The sequence below is a fragment of the Typopeltis vanoorti genome, chromosome 13 (assembly GCF_054136105.1).
Source record: "Typopeltis vanoorti isolate ZY-2024b chromosome 13, IOZ_Tvanoo_1.0, whole genome shotgun sequence".
Lineage (NCBI taxonomy): Eukaryota > Metazoa > Arthropoda > Arachnida > Uropygi > Thelyphonidae > Typopeltis > Typopeltis vanoorti.
The window spans coordinates 53708223-53733177 of record NC_143561.1 but is presented as its reverse complement, the minus strand read 5'-3'; the positions used below and the strand labels follow the sequence as shown (position 1 = coordinate 53733177).

General features: G+C 34.8%; 1 protein-coding gene across 1 annotated transcript; it reads right to left on the bottom strand.

Moving 5' to 3' along the window:
* LOC150100159 (uncharacterized) lies at positions 1 to 24624 on the bottom strand. Its single transcript, XM_090402957.1, has 2 exons — positions 24168 to 24624; positions 1 to 550 (listed from the first exon to the last, which is right to left on the bottom strand). Exons 1-2 carry the CDS (start codon positions 24265 to 24267, stop codon positions 447 to 449), a joined length of 204 nt encoding a protein of 67 aa, XP_090259083.1. The 5' UTR covers positions 24268 to 24624; the 3' UTR covers positions 1 to 446.
* Between the last annotated feature and the right edge of the window lie 331 nt (positions 24625 to 24955).

Below are 24955 nucleotides of genomic sequence, written 5' to 3'. Positions count from 1 at the left end.
TAAGTAACAAAAATTTTATTTGAGATAAACATTTAATAAATATTTAATATATGTGTGCTTTATACTTCAACATACAACCCTCAAAGTTCTGAATTCATAAATGGAATGACTTAAGTTTAGGAAGAAGACAATGAATTCTAAGTGAAAACTTCATTAACAACAAAATCTGCTCTTATTGGAATGTACATGAAGACTTAAAATAACAAAATTCTAAATTTATAAACGGTAAAACGGAATTTGTTATCATCAGCAATCAATCTACACCATAAAATTTTAAGAAAACTTCAGGTTTTCAATGAGGAGATAGCAAACTTTGTGCAGTTTGACATCTAGCACCAGTAATCTATACAATTGTACACAGGAGATTACACTCCATCAGCACCTTTCCTTTACGTCTTCACTCATATAGCTACAATGTTAATTAGAAGGTTCAAGAGGATATTCTTCTACTTTTTCTTTCCATCTTTCTTCTGTTGCTTTAGCCTCTTTTTTTCTTCCCGCCTTCTGTTTTTTTCACGTAAACTATTAACAAGCTTATAGGCAAAGAAACCTAAAAATGAAAACCAAGTAGTTAATAAAAAAAAAGAAATTTTGCATATAAAATTTTATAATTTTTTTAATCTATAATTTAACAATTTTTACACTCCTATTCTATCCTAAGAATTTCATAACAGAGCTTAGGAAATAATAGCAACAATATTCACTGAGCTCTGGTTCAAGGCTAAATTGAGAAAGCATGCATGTGTAGAATTTTATCAAAAGCTAAGTAATTTTTTCTAAGTTTAATAACATTAATTTGTTGTAGATTTTTTTTTAAATAAGTTGCAGATTGAGTTGTTTAGATTTAAGAAAAATTTGCATATTTGTATTAAAGAAGATACTGTCAGTATGACACCTATACATGGCGATCAACAAATCATTGCTGGGTGAGTTGAACATGCAAGATTTTGTTTAGTACAGTATGTGTGAGATGTATTTATTGTGAAAGCAGAAAGATTTGTGGAAGGAAAGCAACACTCTTTCCGTACAACTGAAACTTGCTCCCAAAACACTTCCCTCATATCAGTTGTATGCAAAGAGCAAAACACATGATAGTAAAGTAGAGAATATTAACAAGTCCAGCAAATGTTAGTGTCAACCTGCATAATGTTGAAGACCAAGAGAATGAAGTGGACATCATGAAAGAAATAGCGTACTTATGTGAAGTCCTTCACAGGACAAAGCACAAAGTGAAATGTAAGATTGGTGGAGCTGAGATGAGGAAAAAAAGGGAGCAAGGTAAGAAACAAAAATGCATGACTATGCAAGATGAAAGTGGTAAGAATTTTTTTATTTTTATTTATTTTTTTATGGTGATTCTATAATAACAGGAGTACTTAATGAGAAGTGTGACAATCTTTTTTCTCTGGTGCAAAAATTAATATTACTGAATCTGTCAGAAGGCAAAACAAGTAAGGTGAAAAATATGAGAGACGATATGAGAGTTACTAGAAGAAGTGAAAAAAGAAGAACAAGAGGGTGAAGATCATAAGCCTACTGACATACTATGATAGAGGAAAGCTGAGGAGGAGTGTAATGATCACAAATGAATCAATGTGCAGATTTTGCAAAAGGAATGGAATGGAGTTCATAGATCTATAGACTGAATCTGAGAGATGAAAGGACTTATATAATGCTGATAAACTGCACTAAAATGAATTTGAAGTTAGGTGTCTAGAAAAAAAGCTTCGTTCATTGAGTGTGGAAGTGCAAGGTCAGGAAATTTGTGTGTGTGTGTTTGCAGGCACTCATGAGGCAAGTAAGTGTGAGAATGACCAAAAAAATGTGGATTCTAGTCTCTCAAGTGACAAAACGGAGTGAATTGAAGGATACAGTATTTTCAGAGAGGGTAGACAACAGAGGATTATGGGAGGAGTACTGCCGATGACATCAGATGAATTGCCAAAGACAGTACGAGATCAGAAATGGTATGGAATATATGTCAGAAAATTAGTGCAATGACTGCAAGTTGAGTAATTATTATGGATGGACAAACTATAGAGACAGACTGAAAGGAGGCAAGATCACTGGACAGGTAGTAAATGGAATTTATACCTACTAAGAGATAATTACATGAAACATGTGATGGAGGGAACTCAGGGTATGAGAGTGTAGAATCTGGGCATAAGATCTGTCCATAATCCAGTGGGCACACTGCCCCCAAATGGACAGAGTGATTCATGCAGTCTTGATTTTTTTTTTTTTAATGGAAGAACCATCTATGAGAGGTTGGTCAATCAATAGTATGCGTACTGGATGGACTCGGCAGGTTGTAGAACATGGAATTTTCAGTAAAAGAGTTTATGTGGAACTACAGGACAGGAAATTATGATAAGCTTAGAAGGCAGCTTGTCATGGCATAAGAAGCTCATGGGATACCTCCCATGAACTTCTTATGTCAAGGGGTATCTGAAGGCAATATCAGATTATATACCCAAGGTCAGGAGGATAATTCGGTTAGGAATTACATGGATTAGTATCATTAAGCAAAACTGGAAAAAAAAAAAAAAAAAAATATATATATATATATATATATATATATAGCCGAGGGTATATGAGAAGAAAGGTGATTAGCAATTTCATGAGAAAGATGACTGACATGGTTAAAGAAAGTAAAATCAGATCATGAGAACAAATACAAATTGAGAACAAAGCCAAGTATGCCAAAGAAAATCCCAAACAGTTTTTTTCACTATGTGACAAATAAAAGGGAGAATGAAAATGGAAGGATAACTTTAATGAGTGCTGATGATGATAGTAAGATGAAGGAAGCAGACACAATAGCAGAGTTATTGAGTATAAACCAAGTGATACTGCAGTGACAGGAACATGAGAAGAGAGGATGTATTGAAAATATACTGGTGTCCAAAAGCTAAGGACAAACTACATTTTCACCTATATATGAAAAAATTTTTCATGACAGCCAAATGTGGACATATTTATTACCAACTGGCCTACTCCTCTTTTAATGCATCTCCCTATTGCATCCCAAACATATTCTATGGGACTGAGATCTGGGGAGCACACTGGCCACTCACAATTCAGTTAATGTTCTTGGTCTCCACAAGTATCTCCACTGCTCATGTATGAAGTGGATTGACACTGTCATCCATAAAAATGAATTCTTCCCCTACAGCACCACAAAACAATCAAACATGATGTTGAAGAACTTTGTTGCAATATCGTTCACCAATCATAGTCCCTTTTCCAGCACTTGTAGCTTGGTGAGTCCATTAAGCATAATATCTCCCTGCACCATAAAACCAGCATTGCAGTATCTATCCCTTTCAAGAGCATTCTCATGATGGTAAGCAGTATCACTTTCACATTAGATCAAGTGGTATCTAGAATCAGATGAAAGACTAAAGCAACTTTCATCTGTAAAGAGTACATTAGCCCACTGGTGTCTTGTCCAATTTTTATGGAGAAAACCACTGAAAATGTGTTCTACGATGAGCTGTGGATAAAGGAACACAGACCACAGGCTTTTGGGTGTATTGGCCTACTTGTCGCAGATGTCTTGCTACAGTTTGTTGAGATATCCACGTTCCTGTGCTCGAATGGAGCCGACTTATCATGGTACGTCCAGGGCAGCACCGTGCGGTTGTGCACTGCACAAGGGAGCTTGAAGATAGGTGTGACATTTCACCATGGGAAATAATAAAAATATATATATAAATTTTCTTATTCTTGAATTATATCGTACTATATAAATTACACAATTACAAATTATAGTTAATGCAATAAAAATGAAATTTTAAATCAGTCAAATTATTATGAATTCTTAATAAATATTTTTAACTTGATACATCACCAGTTTTATTATAATTTGTTTGAAGTGAAACACCATCAATATTACCACAGATTTTATTTCACAGAGTAAGCATCAACTCAGTGAAAATTTTATAAATATTCTTGATTGTTTATTATATTTTTAGTGGAAATTGTTAGTTTAAGACAGACCGTGAATTCATTCTTACGCTGTGCTTTGCCCAGTACTGTCGACAGGATGCAGCATAGAGGCAGCCTGCCTCACGGCACTGCTTAATAAGAGTGTTCGTTCAGCCGTATTACGGCAACAAGATATTTTACAAAAATACAGCGTTTAGTTTACCAAATAAAAAAGCGGCATTTCCCACTGACAGTTAAATATGTGCTTATTATATTTTATTAATAAAAAAATTATAGTCATACATACTAAAACTAAACATTTTAGAACCCACTTATTAGATACTTAAGGAAACAGCCCATAAAGTATCATACGATGTGAATTTCATAAGCTTTTATAGTCTATATATACACAGTATATATATTAAATTATATTATGCATGAATTCTCCTACTCAAATTGCGAGCAGGATTATCACCCCAAAATTCACACTGTAGCGATAACTCGCTCCCTGCAGTAAACAATACGCCATCCCCAACAGCCATTATACTGCAGAAACACGAAAACCAATTAGTTTTATCATGTCACTGGATAAGGTTCACAGATATCATTTGCAGACTGTGTAATATATTTCTCAACAAATAGTGCAATTACAGACAACTGGGAATATAAACACTAACTAATGCATCACATCTTTCCTCCAACAGAAACTGCTATATACACTCAAGCAAACCACATGTTGCAGGTGAACATATGGTTTTGCTTGACACTACCCCCATCATGAACGTGTTATGATATTATGGAAATCGGTTTAAGAGAATTAGCATTTCAATTTATGTCAGCTTGTTTTGTTTGGGTTGTGCAATCTTTTGTTAATACGCACCAATCATATGTGATTTTTCTCTACTGGCCCACAATCGCACACATCTTTCACTTCTCATTAGTAAATTGTCAAGGATTGTTCATTATGTATCTCAAGTCTTAAATTACTGGTAATTTTTGCTTGATATAATGGGAAATAAGATGTCTTTATTTATGCAGATAACTTTGATTGCACACAAGGAAACCGCTCTCCAGGACAGAAGAAGTTATGGAGAATAGAAGCTTCTTGGTAAGGCATACCCATTTTCAGTTTTTTTTCTGAAAACTTTAGTTTCCGAAAATCCCTGCATATATCTATCTTGCAGCACGATTTAAAAAGTGCGAGTTATAGTCGAGAAAATACGGTAATTTGTTTAGCTTTCAAATTGTTAAGTATGGATCGTTGGTTAAAGACTGGATTTATAAACAAAGAGAGCAATATAGTAGACACAGAAATAAGCAATTTCACTCCTCTCATTGATGATAAATTATTTATATTAAAAATTTTGTCACAGCTAAAGCAAGATGGATAAATAATTTATCATTTATCAAAATTTTGTCACAGCTAAAGCAAGATTTATTTTACATTTTTGAAAAATATGTAAAATAAATCTATATTTATACTAATTGTTATATAGATAAAAGCATATCTCCAAATTATCTTTATTATGTAATATTTCTTTTTATATTATATTATGGGTGTATATTATGTTAAAGATACCAAGCAATTTTATAAGCTAGGTTTTTTAATCCTTTTTCCCAAGTAAGCAAACAGACAAGTAAGTCAAGTTACTATGTGCAGCCCCCAAACTTGACTTACTTGTCTACTTGTCTCTTTGCTTACTTGGGAAAAAGGATTAAAGCACCTAGCTTATAAAATTTCTTGGTATCTTTAACATAAAAGTAATTATTGTTTATATATATATATATATATATATATATATATATTCTGTTGTATTTATATATTAAGGAATTAACATTTTTGAAAATTTTTATTATTAAAAATTCCTTATTAATGAATTTCAGTGATTACAATGTTCTACTATTGTTACATAAAATTTATTTTTATGTATGCATATAAATTGTCTTGTACTTTTAACAAAGTAAAATTTTTCATGGAAACTTATTTTATGGGGGCCCTGAAAAAAGTTTTCACAAGGGCGCCTCCTACCCATGGCATAGCACTGGGTACGTTAATTACATTTTGCTGTTAAAACCAAAAATCTGTCTTCATGCTCCATGGTAGAGCGAGGGCAACCTCTTAGCAAATGTCTGGAACACATTCCATAGCAGCTTGTTTCAATTAGTAATGTGGAAGACTTGGAATTAGAAATTCTAAATGCAAAAAAATGATATAATGTTAAGATCACATCATCAGAATGTTGAAACATTCTGGAATTTAGCTGATAAAAATAGCTAGCCCTTATTAAGAAAATGTGCTCTTATAATATATTCTTACTGTGTTTTGACATATTCATGTGAATCTCTTTTTTCAAATATGAAGTATTTGAAAGCATATCAAAAGTTCCTGGCAAATAAGTCAGCTTTTACTCTTACAGAATACAGAGACAAATGTAAGAAAGCTAAACAGTGTGTAAAACTAGCTAAACAAAAGTCATGGGAGGACTTTGGCAAGAATATAGAAAATAAATATCAAGAAGGTGGCAAAATGTTCTGGAGGTTGTTGAAGAAGCTTAGGAATGGAGGAAAGAGTGCTGTAAAAGGAATTAGAGATGATAAAGGTGAAATGAAAACCGGAGAAAAAGATATCCTTGAAGTATGGAGTAATTACTTTGAAAAACTGCTAAATGAAACAAGCAGTGATGACAGCACAGTGATAAAAAACACTGACCAGGCATGCAGTCAGGAATACATATCCATACTTGAAGTAGAAAAAGCCATCAAAGGCTTGAAATGTGGAAAGGCAGCAGGAGTAGATGATATTCGACCAGAAATGCTGAAGTATGGTGGTATAAGAGTCTTACAGTGGCTGCACTGCATAGTTCAGAAAGCCTGGACAGAGGGACGAATTCCCGATGATTGGAGTAGAGCTCTCATAGTACCCATATATAAAAAGGGAAATAAAACTGAATGTGAGAATTACAGAGGTATTTCCCTACTGAGTGTTCCTGGCAAGATCTATGCAAGTATACTTGAGAAACGGTTGAGAAGAATTGTGGAAGAAAAGCTTGGTGAAGAACAAGCTGGATTCAGGCCAAATAGAGGCTGTCAGGATCAGATCTTCACTTTACGACAAATAGTCGAGAAAGCATGGGAATATAACAAAGATCTGTATTTAAGTTTTGTCGATTTGGAAAAGGCATATGACAAGGTGCCAAGAGAGAAGCTATTCAATACGCTGCAGTTATATGGTGTCAATGGGGCATTATATCAAGCAATACTTAGTCTTTATTTGAGTTGTGAGTCAGCAGTTAGAATTGAAGGTAGTACAGGAAGATGGTTTAATGTTAAATCTGGTGTGAGACAAGGATGTACATTATCCCCTCTGTTATTCATTATCTATATGGATCACATTATGAAGGAATGTGGTATTAAACCTGATATCAAAATTGGAGATGTTAATGTCAGCTCTTTGCTTTATGCGGATGATGTTATACTTCTAAATAAATCCGCTACAAGTCTGCAAGATTCTCTGACTAAATTGAATAGCTGTTGTAATAGATATGGTATGAAGGTCAGCAATAAAAAGACAAAGACAATGAAAATAGGCAGAATCATTGAAAATGTCAATTGTGTTGTGAATGGAGAACCTGTGGAACAAGTAAAACATTTCAGCTACTTAGGCACAATTTTTACTGAAGATGGTAAACTAAATATAGAAATAGACAACAGAATCAGCAAAGCTGGTATCGTGGGAAGTCAATTGAATAAATTCATATGGAATAAGAAAGAAATTAGTCGGAACACTAAATTAGCTGTATACAAGACTGTGTTCAAACCAATTTTAACTTATGGATCTGAGAGCTGGGTCAGAAGTAAAACACTTGACCAAAGACTAGAGACCGCAGATATGAGAGTCCTGAGAAAGATTAGAGGCGTGAACAGATGGCATCAATGGCAATATCATATTAAAAATGAGGATATTAGGAAAGAACTTGACATTGTCAGCATCCAGGAATGCGTTAGCAGAGCTAATCTCAGATGGTATGGTCACTTAAATAGAATGGGAGAGGAAAGATTAGCAAAACAAGTGTTCTCTGCCAGGTTGGCAGGAAAACGATCCAGAGGAAGACCAAGATATAGGTGGATTGATACGGTACAAAGTGCCTTAGACAATAGAAATATAAGATCTGATAATGTTGGAGTCTTGACAAGTAACAGACTGATTTGGAGGAAAATTGTAGATAGGAAGTTAGTAATGATGTAATTTTTTCATGTAGTACTGTCATATCCTGTACACCCCTTGAGGGTACATGGCAGGAATTTGATGATGATGATGAGTATTTGAAATCCAAGCATTGATCACAGCTCAACGATTCTCATTTACACCACTGCCTAAGAACCGGAAATTCCAGTTACGTGCCAGATTATAATAAGGTAGCTGAATATCTGAAATGCAAAGTATCATATTAATGTTTTTTTTTTTTTTTTTTTTTTGAAGTACATACTTAAGTTTGAAAGTAGAATTTTGTACTAATAAATTCATTTAAAATAAATATGTATTGAATATACTTTATGCTTACAACTTCCCCTCCAGCAAAATTAAGATAAAGTGCCCTTTATCATAAGCCAACCATTCAGGGTGTCCTTTTTAGTGAAAAGGTTGCTGACCTCTGGTCTAGATGATGTTTTTGAGATGTTATAAGACATCCAAGTTTGCAATTTTATTCCTTCACAAAAATAGCTTTCTTCAAATATAATTCACTTAGGAGAGCCTTTTGCCTTTTATCCTGATGAGCACTACTACTACCTGACTTCTTTGTACACAGTTTGAAAATTTGAATGTGTACCAGCTTTCTACTCAAAATCGTCAGTTATACAAATTGCCACGTCTGAATTTGTGGTTGAAATCTTCAGAAATATGTTCATCCTTAGGTTTTGGACACCAGTGTACTTAGAATATCACAGAATCTCTGAATAACGTGGCTGTGCGATTAGATGGGATATCAGCTTACATATCATGAGCATGTGCAAAGAAATTGGTAATGCCTCTGACTAGGCTATTTAACTTGTCTCAGCTCTGTTCCTTGCATAAATGAGGTATAAAATGATAGATTGATATGTATCTTGGGGGTGGTGGTAAAAGTATTCAAAAAGTTGGTTAAAGAGAGAATTCAGAAATGGGCAGATAAAAATATGCTACTCTATGGAGGACAGCATGCCTTTTTGAAGGATTAACTCAAATCTTAGTAATTGACCAACTTTCTATAATACAGTGATGGCTGAGTCCAACAAAGGGAATAGTTACATAATGTCTACTGAATTTTGCAAAGCATTTGACAGGATACCACATGGAACTCTGTTATGAAAATTGGAACAAATGAGAATGGATATAAAACTGATGATACAGATATGAAGGTGGTTGATGGACAGATAACAAAAAATAGTATATGGAGGAGTAGAATCCAGGAGAAAATAGGTGACTAGCAGTATGAAGGCTCTGTGCTTGGATCATTAATATTTAATTTGCACATAAATGATATAGGAAATGATTGGAAAGAAATATTCAATTGTTTCTTGTTAATGCAAATTTGGTAGTGTCCACTATCAAAATTCCCAGGCTGACAGTCTGAGAAATCGTTAATGGTTCACAGTTTAATGTGGAAAAGTGTAAAGTTAGGTATTTTGGGATAACAGATTACTTGCTATGTATCACAATGATGGAACTATACTCAGGAAATTGATTTACCCCCTTCCCCCATCCACAGGGGAAAGTAAACAGAGAGTTGAAATTCAGAGGGCATATTGCTAAAGTGGCCAAGTTATCTCATAGTATTGCTCGGTTATTAAAGAATATACTAACAGGCAGAGATAAGTTATTGATCCTCTTTCCATGCCTTATAAAGATGATCAATAACTTATCTCTGCCTGTTATAAAAAAAGCACAATAATCCACATCTAGATTATTATGCTCACCTGGGTTTGTTGGGGATGAGGAAGTGGTGAAGAAAATCCAGAGGAGTGACCAAAATGGTGAATGGTCTGGAATGCACCTTATGATGACAGATTAAGGATGATAAAAGTTGGCTGATAGGTGGAAAAGATAGGATATCACAAACATTTAAGGGTTTTACAGGATTGATGCAAAGGAAATATTTCAGCATTTGGCAAAAGGGGAACAGAATAGAATGTCACCTTAGAAACTACATAAGAATGTGGTTAGCAAAGAAGTGAGGACTATATTTTTTGCTTGGAGAGTGGTGAATGGGTGGAACGGGTTGCAAGAATCAGTGATGAGTGCTTTGTTAATGAGCTCAAGGAAAAGTATAATAGATACTGTGTGGATAGTTTAAGTTTCTTGCAATGTCTTCCGACTCTTTGGAGGTGCCATGCAATAATAATAATAAAAATAATTGTCTTTGTTTGTATGGTATGAATCCAACTCATAAAAAAGCTGTCAATCTTCTAATATGTTAGTAACTGGGTTGAGGGTTACATAATCTGTAGCCCAAATCTAGAGAAAAACAAAGGTACTTTTTTCAAGTCACTTCCCATTTCCCATAAGCATGATAACCAGGATGAGCTAAGGATTAGATAATTCAGGAATACTGCTCAGGAGACCAAACACTGTGCTTTGTCAAGCCACTCTCTCCGGGCTCCAGTAAGTAAGATGTCATCTCACATTAGCAGTGAAAATTGTCTACCATTGTGATACTTATTACCTGGCCAACTAAGCTCATCTTGTTGGTCAATGACACAATTGTTAGTCAATTTTATGTAAAATTACTGCTATTTTATTGCCTATTTTTTTGATATGCCAATTTATTTATTTTTGCTAAATTTTCAATGTAAAAAGCAAAAATGAAAATGTAATTATTAACCATTCTTCAATTTCCCATGTAGCCCAAACCACCTCTTGGTTTGTCTATGCTGAGGTGCACAATTATCTTTATACATTTTTGTTAGACTGTAAATTTTGCAGTCATGGAATTAGTTCAATTTCATCTGGTCAAGTAATAACCAAGTTTAAGAAATGTCTGATTTTATTCTTTATTCTATTAGTAAAATCATAATTAAATTGTTTGTAAATGCTAGTATCCAATGCACATAGCCTCATTTTTTTAAATGTAAGATGTTAAGAATAACAGGAACTTGGTCACCCTTACTGACCTTAGACATGAATGTCTGTATGTATTTGATGAATATTTTCAGCTAAATTGAGGAGAAATCCATTTAAAAAAAAATACAAATGGAATTTTGATTGTTAACTGACTGACTTTGGTGATACTGCAAAAATAAGGCTTCCCCCCCCCCCTTTTTTTTTATTATTAAAGAAAGAAGCACTTTCACATAAGTACCAAAGTAGGACTGACAATCAAAATCTCATTCATTATTTTGAATCATCACAATGGTTCTAAGGGACACAGCAACAGTTTCTGTCGCTATGGAGATTTCCCTGTATTAGTTCATCCTATTTTTGGCTTTTCTCTTTAGTATTCATAACCTCTTCTGATTAATCTAAACACTTTGTCTAAGAATGTATATTTCAGTCATCTGTTTCTTCTTCTTCCTGGTATCTTTCCTTTAAATGCATTTATAATCCATTTGTTATATCTCCTTACATGTCCCACAAATTTATTTATTTTTTCCATGATTGTATTTTTCAATATTCTTTTGTTTCAAGGCAGAACTTCACTGGTTTTCCTTTCCTTCTCATTTACTCCTAGCAATACTCTCCAAATAGTACATTTCAAATGCTTCAATTCTTTTCCAGTCTTCTGCTGTTACAGCCCAATTCTCACAACCACATAAGAATATACTCAAAGCAACTGTTTTTATAAATCTTTACTGTATATCTTTACTTATTTTACTTGTAGTAAATGATCTCTTTTTTCTTTAATACTTCTTTTGCCATAGCAGTTCTACTTCATATTTTCAACTTGCATCTCTGTCTTCTTGAACAGAGAATGAATTACATTCTGACCTTTTCTCCAAGATATATGAATGATTTAACTTGTTCAATGTTCTTATCTCTAATCACTATTTTATCTATCTTATTTTGTTCCTTTGAACCTGCCATCATTATTTTCATGTTGGTAACATTTATTATTAAGAGAGACCTCCAGGGAGTCAGAGACTCATCGAGGAAGGTCACATATTACACACACCAGCTATCATACTTATTCTTAAATTCATTCACACTGCTTGCACTCACAACATCCAAAGGCAATCCATTCCAATCACACCACCCTCAGAGAGAAAAATCTAGTCATCACATCCTTCTTGGCAGCCTTCATTCTCAGCTTGTCCTCTTGTTCTTTCCCCAGCCTCCAGAAATTGAAAAATTCCATCAATTGAAATCCTGTATGACCCTTTCAGAAGTTTGTAAGTCAATCATATCACCCCTCTTTCTACTATTTGCTAGTATCTGCGTCTACAAATTATCAATCTGTCCTGTTTCTTCACATGAATAATCAGTATTCCACAATTCTGATATCATTTTTAATACTCTCCTTTGTACTCTCTCTCTCCAATATATCAGAATCACAATGGAAACCAGGAGACCAGACCTGAGCACCATAGTCCAAGTGAGGTCTTATAAAGGCCTTGTAAAGAGGCAAAATAACATCCACATCTTTACATGTGTGGGTTCGTTTCAGCATTACAATTATCTTTTGAGGTTGTATTTGCAATCTTTGCCACATGGCTCCTAAACTTCAACTTCCTATCTATTAACACTCCAAGATTCCTAGCCTCATCAGTTTCTTCTAGCCTAATCCCACCAATATAATACGACACTGGATATCTAATCATACCGAAGTGAATGACAGTGAACTGACACCCATTTTTCCATGCCCATAGTTCCAGCCTATTCAAATCATTTTGCAAGTACTGCATATCAGCAGCATTCCTGATTACCCTACCTATCTTTGCATCATTAGCAAATAGCTGTATGTTTTTGCTTGTCAAATCCTTCCCAATATCATTAATGTGTATAGATTGAATAACAGTGGACCAAGCACTGATCCTTGTGGAACATCACTTGTGACCTTAAACCTTGCGACTCCGATACCCCCCATATACCTTTTGATATCTGTCAGTCAGCCATCCTCTTATCCATGCTAATATTGTATAACCCAAACCCATTTTCGCCAATTTATGCAACAGTCTACCATGCTGTATTCTGTCAAAAATCCAAAAGTATCATGGTGTATCCATTCCCCTTATCTAGTTCAACAGCAACATTATTACAGAAAGTGAGCAAGTTGCTAAAACATGACCATCCCTTAGTAAACCCATGTTGTTCATTGCAAAGTAGAGATTCACTGTCCACCCATTTTTGAATGCAAGTCCTAACCAATTTTTACAAAAGCTTCACCACCACTCCTGAGATACTAATTGGTCGATAGTTGGATACATTGGTCTTGGCACCACCCTTGCACAAAGGAATTACCATACATTCCTTCCATTCCTACGGAATCTTCCCTGTTCTGAGACTCATATTAAACAGCCTGGTCAAAGAAATGGCCAGTTCAGCTGAACACTCTTTTAGCTTACATGCTGATATTCCATCGATTCCTATTGCTGAAGTCTTATTCAGTTTGTGCAACAGGTGTAAAACCTCAGCCTCACACACGTGTTTCTTCATCTAGTGAAGATAACAGTGAGCTCAATGTTGCATTTACCAGGTTGATAGCTTTTAACAAAATGGGCACTCATTAACTGAAAAACCTCTTCTGCATCTGCAACCTTAACATCATCTTGATTTATAACAGTTATTCTTTCATATTCATTCTTTCTTTTACTTGCAGATATTGATAGAATTCTTGTGGATTGTCTTTACACGCCGAGCCAGTTTCTTTTCATGTTCAGACTTTGCTTTCCGTACAACACTTGCGACTATTCTGGCCTGCTGCTTATAACGTTCATAACGTCCCACTTCATCCTTATTCACACAGTATTCCTTCCACATCATCCTTTTCTTATGAATCATTTGACTCCTACTCTATTCTTCGAACTCTTGGGACACATTCTGATATCACATCATTTAAGTATTGTTTAAATGCTTCCCATGCACTGTTGATATTCTTTCCATCCAACAACTGATCCCATTCCACTGAACTCAGTATACTCCTCAGTTGGTCATAATTTCCTGCTTTGTAGTTCAGCATGTAACCTTTTCTGAATGGCACATTCATAAACTTAGTCACTTCCTAAGTGAGTACCACATGATCACTGTCATCAACTGGAGCCAGAATAGTTACATCTTTAACTGAAACATCCTCTGACACTATAATCAATTCTAATGCTCTTTGCACTCGAGTTCCTTCTGTCATATGCTGCTTGAGAAAGTTGTCCTGCAACAGCTCAATAAATGCATTTTCATTCTTCTCATAAGATTCTATTGCTACCCAATCAATATTTGGATAATTAAAATCTCCAATTATGATTACTTTTTTCATGCTCATCTTTTCTATTTGGTGAAGCCTTTCTTCATCACTAGCAACCGATCCACTAGGTCTGTAACAACACCCCACTATGTAATTGATCTTTTAGATTCCACCTCACACCAGATGGCTTCAAACTCAGTGCCACATGAAATATTGTTAGTAGTATTACAATATTGGATTCAAGTCATCCGATATCATTAGCAGCACACACCTTCCTCTCCTATCCTCTCTATCCTTCCTAAAAATACCGTATCCTTGACACTTGATACCAGTTAGTAGGTCTGATTCTGATAGCCAGGTCTGAATAATACCTACAATCTGAGGTCGCGACATACTGACTAAGGCAACAAACTCTATCCCTTTGTTTCTGATACTCCAAGCATTCGTGTACAGACATAATAATCTACCTGTTTGTTCTTTTGTATTGTCTTGTCTGCAGTCTGCCTGACACAGTTGAACAACTTGCATATCTCTATTCTCTAATACCTTACACATGTAGACATCTTTGGACACATCTGATGGGTCCAAACTGGACGATACAAACCCGAAATCATTCTCTCCTCGTCAACATTTTCATGACAAAGCCCATTTGCATCATTAACACAGTTACATAACATTGTCGCTCTTACACTTGCATTCACACCATTCCTCCCTTTATAATTTAGTTTCCCTGACTCTCTGTGTTAAGTCTCATACATATAGTTATTAGTTTTTCTAGACTCCTGATACTAAATGCATTCAGGTGTAGGCTGTTCCTATTATACAAATCCAATCTTCCCTCAAGCTCACTTCACACATTCCAAAACTCGCATCCATTCCTTCTACATAGCCTATGCATCGAATCATTTGCCATCATAGCCCTTCTTCTTAATTCATTTTTATCACAGCAAGGTAAAATACTAATGATTTTCACTTTCTTACTATTCACTCTCACCTCTTCCACCAACCCTTTCATGTCCTCTCTCATACTGAACTTATTGCCAGTTAAATTGTTCGTACCTACAACAACTACGATTTCATTTACTTTTCTTTTCTGTTTTTGAATTGCTTGCGTTATATTTTTAATTTTCGCTCCAGGAAAACTCGATGTTATTACTTGCTCATCTATAGCATGTTTTATTATAGAGTCACCATACCAAATAACTTCTTTATTTTTACTAACAACGTCACTTACCTGATTTCTGTTATTTTCTGACTTACCTGTTTCCTTGCTTTGTTGTTTCTTATTTTCTCGTTCATTTTTCTTTTTCTCCCTATGCTCATTTAAACGCTTCTCAATGTTTTGAAATTCCCACGTCGTCTCTCTGATGAACTGCTTCGACTTTGCTATTTTGTCAGTTAACTGATTTCCATTAACCTCCTCTACGTATACAATAACCTCGTTAGCAGGACTAAACTTCCTGTTCTTGCCTGCGGTGCTTTTTTAGCATTACATTTCTTGCCCTTTTTTGCGCCATTTTAAACGTGTACTAAATATTGAAATATCTTAATAAAAATATGTGATAAAATACTAAATACACTATAAAAAAACTAAAATTTACACTAGTATACTACAAAATTACTACCTAATTTTCTAAGAGAAAACACAATAAAAACAGACAAAAACCAATCACCAATATTACTGACAATCACCATAATAAATTTAGTTTAATCCTTTATCCAAGTGTAAACAAACAAAGTTTGTGCCTGAAGTATCTTCAGGATTGAGGCAACTCGTGATAAAGGTGGACCAAGCTCTCATCACTACTTGTTTAGTATCTTCCATAATGCAAAGCATATCTCCTTGTGGACATGTATAATGCTATGCATTAAGGGAAGGGCCACTACCCAGACTGGTTTTTACATTTATTGAATGTTCAAGTACAGGTCAAACTCCAAAAAACTCAGCGTTGTTCCCTCAGTAAAAGGCTCACCCTGCCACTGAGAAGAACTCTCAGCATTGGCTCTACCCTGTGGCAGGCTCACCCCACTGAGCAGAGCCGCTCATTTGCTCATATGTCATCTGAGGGGTAACAGCAACAGCCATGCCTCAGTTTATTGGTCTTGTCAGTGGGAGCCAGGCCCAAAGGTGGTGATACCAAGGTGGAAGCAATGGAAAAGTCATATTTACCTATACGAGTTGCCAAAAGGTGTCTCACCTTATTATTAAATTACTCTGGATTTAGAGAAAGATGTTGGAAGTTTTTTTTTCTCTACTAGGTTAGACTATAATAAATTTAGTTTAATCCTTTATCCAAGTTTAAGCAAAGTTTATGCCCGAAGTATCTTCAGGACTGAGGCAACTCATGATAAAGGTGGACCAAGCTCTCATCACTACTTGTCTTAGTATCTCCCATAACGCAAAGCACATGAGTTGCTTCAGTCCTGAAGATACTTCAGGTGCAAACTTTGTTTGCTTACACCTGGATAAAGAATTAAACTAAATTTATTATAGTCTAACCAAGTGGGGAAAAAAATTTCCAACTCACAACCAACTTTACAGGAGCAGTAAATTCGCCGACCATTTATCTTTTGGGTCACTTAGCGATATTTAGAGTGATCTTGTAGATCACTCAGTTTTTGGAGAGGTTTCCCCCCCCCCCTCCTTGTGCTTTAACAGTACCTCAATAAAGGTCAAAACCGGTTTGGGAACTAGCTCTTCTCATAATACATAGTATAATACACACTTGAAAGGATATGTGATTTGCATTATGGGATATGACAACTAACATGAAGTTATTAGCCTCTATATATACAAGTAGCCTAGTTGTGAAGAAACATCATGTGCAAACTTTATTTACTTACACTTGGATAAAGAATTAAACAAAAATACAATTTCTTGGTATTTTTAATTTAATTTATAACCAAGTGAAAAAACTTTCTACAAATAAATCAAAAAAAAAAATCAATTTATCAGCATGGTTGACCAAGTGGTTAGCATATATAGCAGGGGTGTTCAACCCATCGATCGCGGAGCAATTTTTGGTCGCTCTCTTGTGCATTCCTCCTTACTTACAAATTTAATTAAAACTGAAAACATAATATTTTATTTATCATTATTTTGTATTATTTTTAATTCACTTTAAGTGTATTGCTATTGTTTATTTATTTTTCATTAAAATTGTCAAATCAGTAATTTTCTTATAAGTCCAGGTAAATGAGTTAATTTGGATCAGTAGAAGTCAAACAGTGAGCTGAGTGAATACGATTATAAGCAAAGTGTCAAAACTCAATTGTAGCTTAAATATTAAATATTCCAAAGCACGTTACATCGATTTTTTATTTAGGTTAAGTCTCATGTGAATATTGTAAAAAAATAAACTTTGTTTGTCTCGGTATAGTTTGTATTAGATGTTTTTGTAAATAACTCTTTTGAAGCTAACTGTATATACTGCTTTAATAAGAATATGTTAGAGTGTTAAAAACAAAGGCAATGTTTTTGTTGCCAAAGCTGTACATGGTGAGCATTAGAAAGATTGTTATTGAAACTTGTATGTATGAGAAAGGCTTGCAGGCTCTAAGTGTAAACATCTCTGAAGTCAGTCAGAAAGAGTTCAAACAACCTTCTGATGGTTGGCAACTTACAATCAAAAGAAAGCAGAGAAGAACAAAAGGCGTGCCGAACTTGAAACTTAAGATGAAAGACTCATACCGATTCTTTGAGGGTTGCCAAACTTCATGCAAGGTCTCAGAGGAGGCCTAATAAAAAGGGACTGAAGCAAGCAGAAGGGGTCCCGGTTCCAGAATTGATTCCCGATCCAGAGTTGTCATCAGAGAGACTGCCCAGATCCACGTTGCTTGAGAGAGGAGTTTCCCGCTTCCAGAAAGGAGCTTCTCGGTTCGAGACGTCGCTAGAGAGAGTTGTGTATTTTTTTTTAGTTGTTTATTTGTGCATAATCAGATATCAGGTTGGGGGAATGTGATCTATATAAGAGAGTAGATCGGCGAATAATTTTTTATAGAAAAGTAGCTCACGTAGTAAAAAGGTTGAACACCACTGATATATAGTCTCCAAGTAACACATTGCAGGTTTGAATCCTGCTATGCACATATTGGATGTTCATGACTGTCCTCAGTTTCTTTTTTTAATATTGATCCCATACATGAAAGGCCAAGAGAGACCTATAAGGATATCAGTGCTCAGTGTGAGGTGCAAATGAGGACTGAGCTAGAAGTTTATTGATGTTATATTCATGATTATGTGACACCTCCAGGGAGTCCAAAGGCTCATCGAGGGAGAGTGTGCCAACAGCATTGAACGATTGATTCCCTTCCAACTAGTAACCATACTCAAACGTGCTTAACTTTTTTGCGAGCTGTTAGTAGCAGAGGCTCTACCAATCGACCAACCTTTGCTGGCAAATTTTGAAGAACTGCAAATTGTATTTGTTTGGGAGACTGTTCCAGAGGACAAAGGTGGATGGAATAAAAGTGGAAGAGGTGAAGTAGGTTCAGTGTGTTTGCAGTTGCACACATGAAAGGGATGATGGGCAGCTGCCATTCTTGTATTAACAGGTACAACAGAAAATGGAGGAATGATGGTTGTCAGTTCACTGGAGCAGTCACTGTGGAAGTACCTGTAGAACAGACACAGTGCAGGAACACTGCATCTGTGAGATAGAGGTTGAAGTGAATCTTTAAGGAAGGGATCATCAATGAGCCCAAATGCTCATCTCTGGACAGCATCAAGGATTTTAATGAAAGTTTTAGGTGCACCATCCCAAACATGTGAAACGTATTCTAGTCATGTGAGGATTTGGGATTTGTATATAGTTAAGAGTTGATTAGGTGTAAAATATCTCATTGAACAAAAAAGAATGCCTAATTTCTTGGATGCTGAGGAAGCTACTGATGTGTTGTGTTTATGCCAGGAGAGACTGAAGGTAAACATTAGTCATTAACAGTGGTGGCTCGTGGCTTGATATCATGGGGGTGCAAATATACATACACACTGTAAGTACAGTGTATACGTGTTTGGATAAAATATCAAAATAATGGTAAAAATTTAAAAAAAAATTAAACATGAAAAAATATTGTTTATTATCGACAAAATTATACAGTTCAGTATAATTCAAAATTACTTAAAAATAAAATCCATTATCATAATCCCAATAATGTTCTAAAATAAAAACTATAACAAATGTTATGTCTTTAATTGTAACGTCCAAATATTTAAAGAGATGGAGTAAACACGATAAGCACTACAAACACTCTACTACTGCCGCATTACACTAATAGTGAGATGCAGTTCGCATCTCACTATGACATTCATATGGTTGCGCACATAGCAATATGACACTGTGGTAAACACAGTGCTGGTAGTGTCCTTTGCCCTCCTAAGTGCTACAAGATGGATATTTATTATTTTTTATACAAAATAAGAGAATTCTATAGGATTTTGAAAGTTTATTTTTCACTTGGTTAGACTATAATAAATTTAGTTTAATCCTTTATCCAATTATCCAAGTGTGAGCAAACAAAGTTTGTGCCTGAAAGTATCTTCAGGACTGGGGTAAGGTAGTACAACACCGGGAAACTCGTTGCAAAGGATATTCCCTTAATGCATAACATTATACATATCCGCAAGGAGATGTGTTTTGCATTATGGGAGATACTGAGATAGGAGTGATGTTAGCTTGCTCCACCTTTGCAACGAGTTTCCCGGTGTTGTACTACCTTACCCCCAGTCCTGAAGATACTTTCAGGCACAAACTTGGTTTGCTCACACTTGGATAAAGGATTAAACTAAATTTATTATATTCTATAGGATTGTTGATGATAAAATTAAATATTACAAGCAAATATAAATAAAATAATAAATATATTTATATATCGAGAAAAACTGGGGGTGCTGCAGTTCCGCAGTGTCTATGCACGAGCCGCCCCTGGTCATTAAACATTAGAGATATGATCTTGTCTGGTAATCTGTGTGTTACTGAGGATAAGGGTGAGTGTACTGAAATCTCTTGCGAGAGAAAAGACAAGACTGTGTTTTGATGGCATTGAACATGACAAGGTTGTCCTTGCCCCATTGAAGGATAGTATGTAGATCGATGTTTAAGGCACTGGTTGTGGATGATCTTGTAGCCTGGAATGTCAGAGTGCTGCAAGGTTTGTCAAATGAGTAGAGAGTACTATCATCAGCAAAGCCATAGATAGGATTAGTGATGACTGCGAGTAGGTCATTTATGAAAAAGGGACAGAGAATAGTGATAGGTCAGAGCCTTGAGGCACTCTTGCATTTATGGTGAAACTCGAAAAAAGGGAGCCATCTATTATAACTCACAGAGAATGACTAAAGAGAAAACTGGCTACTCAATTATAGAGGGTGGCAGGGAGACCAAAGGATCAATTTGTTGAGCAGGCCATGATGCTACACACGGTCGAAGTCTTTGGAAATGTCAAGGTTGACAGCACAAGTTTCTCTGAACCTTTCCATGGGACAAGGTTAGACATGAATTTCATTACTTGGTGTGAAATTACTGCCTAGCATACTGGAAAACTTCAGTGGCTTGTAAAAGTTCATTCTTTCTATTAAGGTTAGAAGGTGGTCAGCATTCATAGAGACACAACACACGTGTTAGAATAATTACTTTACTTAACATTAAGCAAGTAACAATTGACGTTTCAATGTTGTGTTGAGGTCATCATCAGGAAACATACACATGTACAATATACAAGCTACATGCTATTGCACTATACAAAAGTAAAATGAATCTGAATGTTTGTTAATCATTTATCCTAGCCTGACCTCTGGTGAGGGAAAAAAAACATGGAACTACATTAAACAATTTCTACAGTCCTTTTGTATTGAGATTTTCTTCTGTCTGGGGTTGTTCTGGTTGCTATATGGGTCCTCCACATTCTCCAAATCTGAACAAAAATGATGGATTAATTATTCCAAGAATGTGGAGAACCCATATAGCAACCAGAACAACCCCAGACAGAAGAAAATCTCAATACGAAAGGACTGCAGAAATTGTTTAATGTGTGTTGTGCTCCATAAATTCTTCACTATGAATTGTAGAAGTTCATTTTGATCTCTAGAGTGGGGGATTTCTGGATTACATATAAAAAAAAAAATACAGTGAATAAAATATAAGAAATTTGTAGTCCACTTACAATACTGCAAGTTTAATCTTTTGCGAGTGGGGCTCGAAAAAAAAAAAAAAAAAAATAATAATAAAATAAAAATTTGCTAATAACTATTGCAGCAGAAGAGTCTAGAAGGCTTCAAATCAGGCATCATGAATGAAAGCTATTAACAATGCTGGCCTGGTTGGCTGGGTGGTTAATTAATATCTACTCTCCAGCCAAAAGGCTGTGGGTTCGCATCACGTGGATGTTTATGATTATCTGTAAAAATACTAGTGGTGGTGGTAGGCAGTAGATAGCGCTGGTGTAGATGATGGCGGAGACGGAGAGATGTAAAGTAGGTGCCCTCCCTCGATGAGTCTTAGGACGCCCTGGAGGTGTCATGTAATAATAATAATAATCCATTATTCTTTCATAGCCAAATATTTCGAAATGTAAGGTGTTCAAAACTGATGATGACTTATGAGAATGCAATCTTTGGAATTCAACTTGCCTTTGTATCACACTACTTAAAAGACACAAACTCTGCACAAGAGTCCATATGTTTGCCGTTTATTAGTATTTTTGATTACTGTTTCACTAGCTTGATAGTACAGTGAATAGTTGTTTCAACCTGTTGATTCTCATTAGAGACTAGGCAGAAAACTCAAGAGGGCAAGGATGTTCCTTTCATTTTTCATTACCATAGCAAGTTACATATTGCATATCCTTATGCAAAATACGACTTTGAGATGAGACTGTACAGTATTGAAAAAGGATTCCTTTCCTCTTAAAGTTTCTGATGAGAAGAAACAATTTAACACGAATTTCATTACTGCAAATTAATTAATTAAAAAAAAAGCAAACATGTAGGTTCATGGGCAAAGTTCATGTCTTAAGTAGGACAATACTTGGGCAACTCTGATGCTAAACGTTATATAAGTTCTCTGGCCAATTTTGAAATGTTTTAAGTTTCAAAATATTTGGCTATAAAAGAATAATGGTCTGTTAATATCCTTTCATTCAACATAGTAGATAATTCCTGTTTTTAAACAGGAGCAGGTGAAATGATTCAAACCAATTTTTTTTCCAACTAAATAGAACCTGTCATATTAACAGGGCTATGGAGACTGAAGCTTTAGGTTAATAAAAATTCAAACTGGAACAAAAAAGTTTTATAAACAAAAACATTACTCATGATCCTGCCACCTATCAATGGGATAGTATAATCTATGTTGTACAACCTTTAGTATCTGAATATATAAAATAAAACAATAGCAGTCAAGAATAATGAATATGGCTGACTACTTCTCTCTGTCATACTTAATCTGCAATTATCATATATGCAGGTGCAGCTACAAATGATAATTGCATACTTAATCTGCAATTATCATTTGTAGCAGCATCTGCATATCATTAACGGGCAAGTTTATTGCATAGTTCTTCAGTGTTTGGTATAAAAAACAAAAATAGAAGTCATCTCTTTATTTTGGTATTACAGGTCTTCTCTGCTGGTTATGTTGGGAAACAGTATTGGCATTACTCAAAAATGACTTCTTTACCAAACAACACATAGTCAATATAATTTCCACCCATATGAACATTAATGGTAATGGGGGAAAGAAATGGAATACTTAGTATACATTTAATGCACAGCGCTAGTATTGGCCTTAAGTCAATTGCAGTATACTATATATAGTTTTTTATAGAGGCATTCAAGTAAAGCAAGTTATTACTATTATTAAGTAATACCTCCAGGGACTCATTGTGTGTGTGTGGGGGGGGGAGGTACACTACTATGCACTCTTCACCATATCCCCTGCTTAATCCTCCAGCTACACACACATGGACACTATCAACACACAATGCCATTTACTGCCTACCACTACCAATAACATTTTTTGTCTGCAAATTATTTGTTTTCTTGGCAAAATAGCCAGTATGCAGTATGAAAAACCTGAGTTTCCAGGATTTAAAAAAAAAAAAAAAAAAAAAAAAAAAAAAAAAAAAAAAAAAAACTGCTGCCTTCACATGATATTGGCTAAATCGCCTTCAACTGAAGTTGGGCTGGTCGATTCAATGAGAAATTAAAATTAGTTTCATAACTAAAAGAATTCTAATAATGCATGTTAAATTATTCTGACATTTAATATATTCTGAATATCAGAATATATATCCAGCTCATTTAAATTATTTACTCTTTAGCTACAATGATTATGCAATATAATTCATATTGAAAATATCTGTAATTGCTAATTAATTAGTTATTAAAGCAGCAATGTGCTGTAGTCACTGAAACCTTGCCAAATAGTAATATAAGATATTTAATTTCTCCAAAATCTTGGTAACATATACATTAGTTTTTTTACGGAATATATATATATATATATAAATAAAAAAGATATTTTCTTGAGAGTAAGATAAAAAATGAACTGCAGTGTGCAGTTTAACATTTAATTCAGTCCACTCCTTAAATTATTATAATTTAAGGAACAGCCTTGTGTGTTTGTATTCTATTATTATTTATTAAGAGCTAGAAATTAGAAAACGCCTGATAAAAAAAAAAAAAAATGAAGTCCAATTTAATAAGACGTCATAACCATCTGCCAAATGTCATTGACATTTGTTACCGTGGAAACTCACAACAGTATCTTCCACTAGTAAAATCCCTTAAAATATATGCTCGTAAGATATAAAAATATAGCTATGATATTCTTTTAAGCTTTTCCTATAGAGGTTATGAAAAATACTCACTTATCAAGCCAATAACTACAACAGCTGGTAATATGAATACCCAGTTACTGAAGCCGTGTTCAATGGGTCCCTCTGGTCCAGTTCCTGTTAAATCAACCATTTTTATTTGACTCAGCTGCTTAACTTTAATAAAAATGAGACGTCAGTTATAGAAAATGTTAAATCATGGTAATATGAACCAACACAAATTCACTGAAACATAATATGTAAAACGGTACTCATGGAAAATACAAGGGCTTTACACAACATAAACTTTAACCGGCACAACTCTCTGACACATAATGGCTGCTGATGTGGCAACAGAGAATCATGGGATATTGTTATGAAAGAAAATTGAGGATTTTCGAATACGTAGAACATTTTCTTTATTTATGAAATTTATAAACGTTTGTTGCTTTTTTTGATTGCTTGTTGAACTGTCAGATACTCTGATAGTTCATTAAGGTATTAAAACTGAAGTTGTTTCAATAAAATATTTGGTATTACTCTAACCGAATGAACGCGATAGATGCGGAAATAGAAGTCGAGGTCTTTAACCTAATAGCAGAGCAGTGCTTTCTTCTTCTTTTTCTTTTTTTCTTCTTTTTTTAAGTAAGTGCAGTTTATTTTGAGAAGTCTATTCAGCCCTTATTGAATATATTATAAATAAATTAATGAATAAATCAAAAATTTATTGACTTTTGCATTACCAGAAGTTTTAGTATTAAATAAATTGACATAAGATTAAAAACAAAAAAATGTTCTACATTTTCCTTGGGCGAATAGCTATTGGAACTGCTTGGACTAGC

Excerpts from the sequence above, each read along its gene's own strand:
- LOC150100159 (XM_090402957.1), bottom strand. The coding sequence starts at position 24,267 with ATGGTTGATTTAACAGGAACTGGACCAGAGGGACCCATTGAACACGGC. Across the intron at positions 551-24,167 it reads TGTAGTTATTGGCTTGATAA|GTTTCTTTGCCTATAAGCTT; the intron begins GTGAGTATTTTT and ends TTTCATTTTTAG.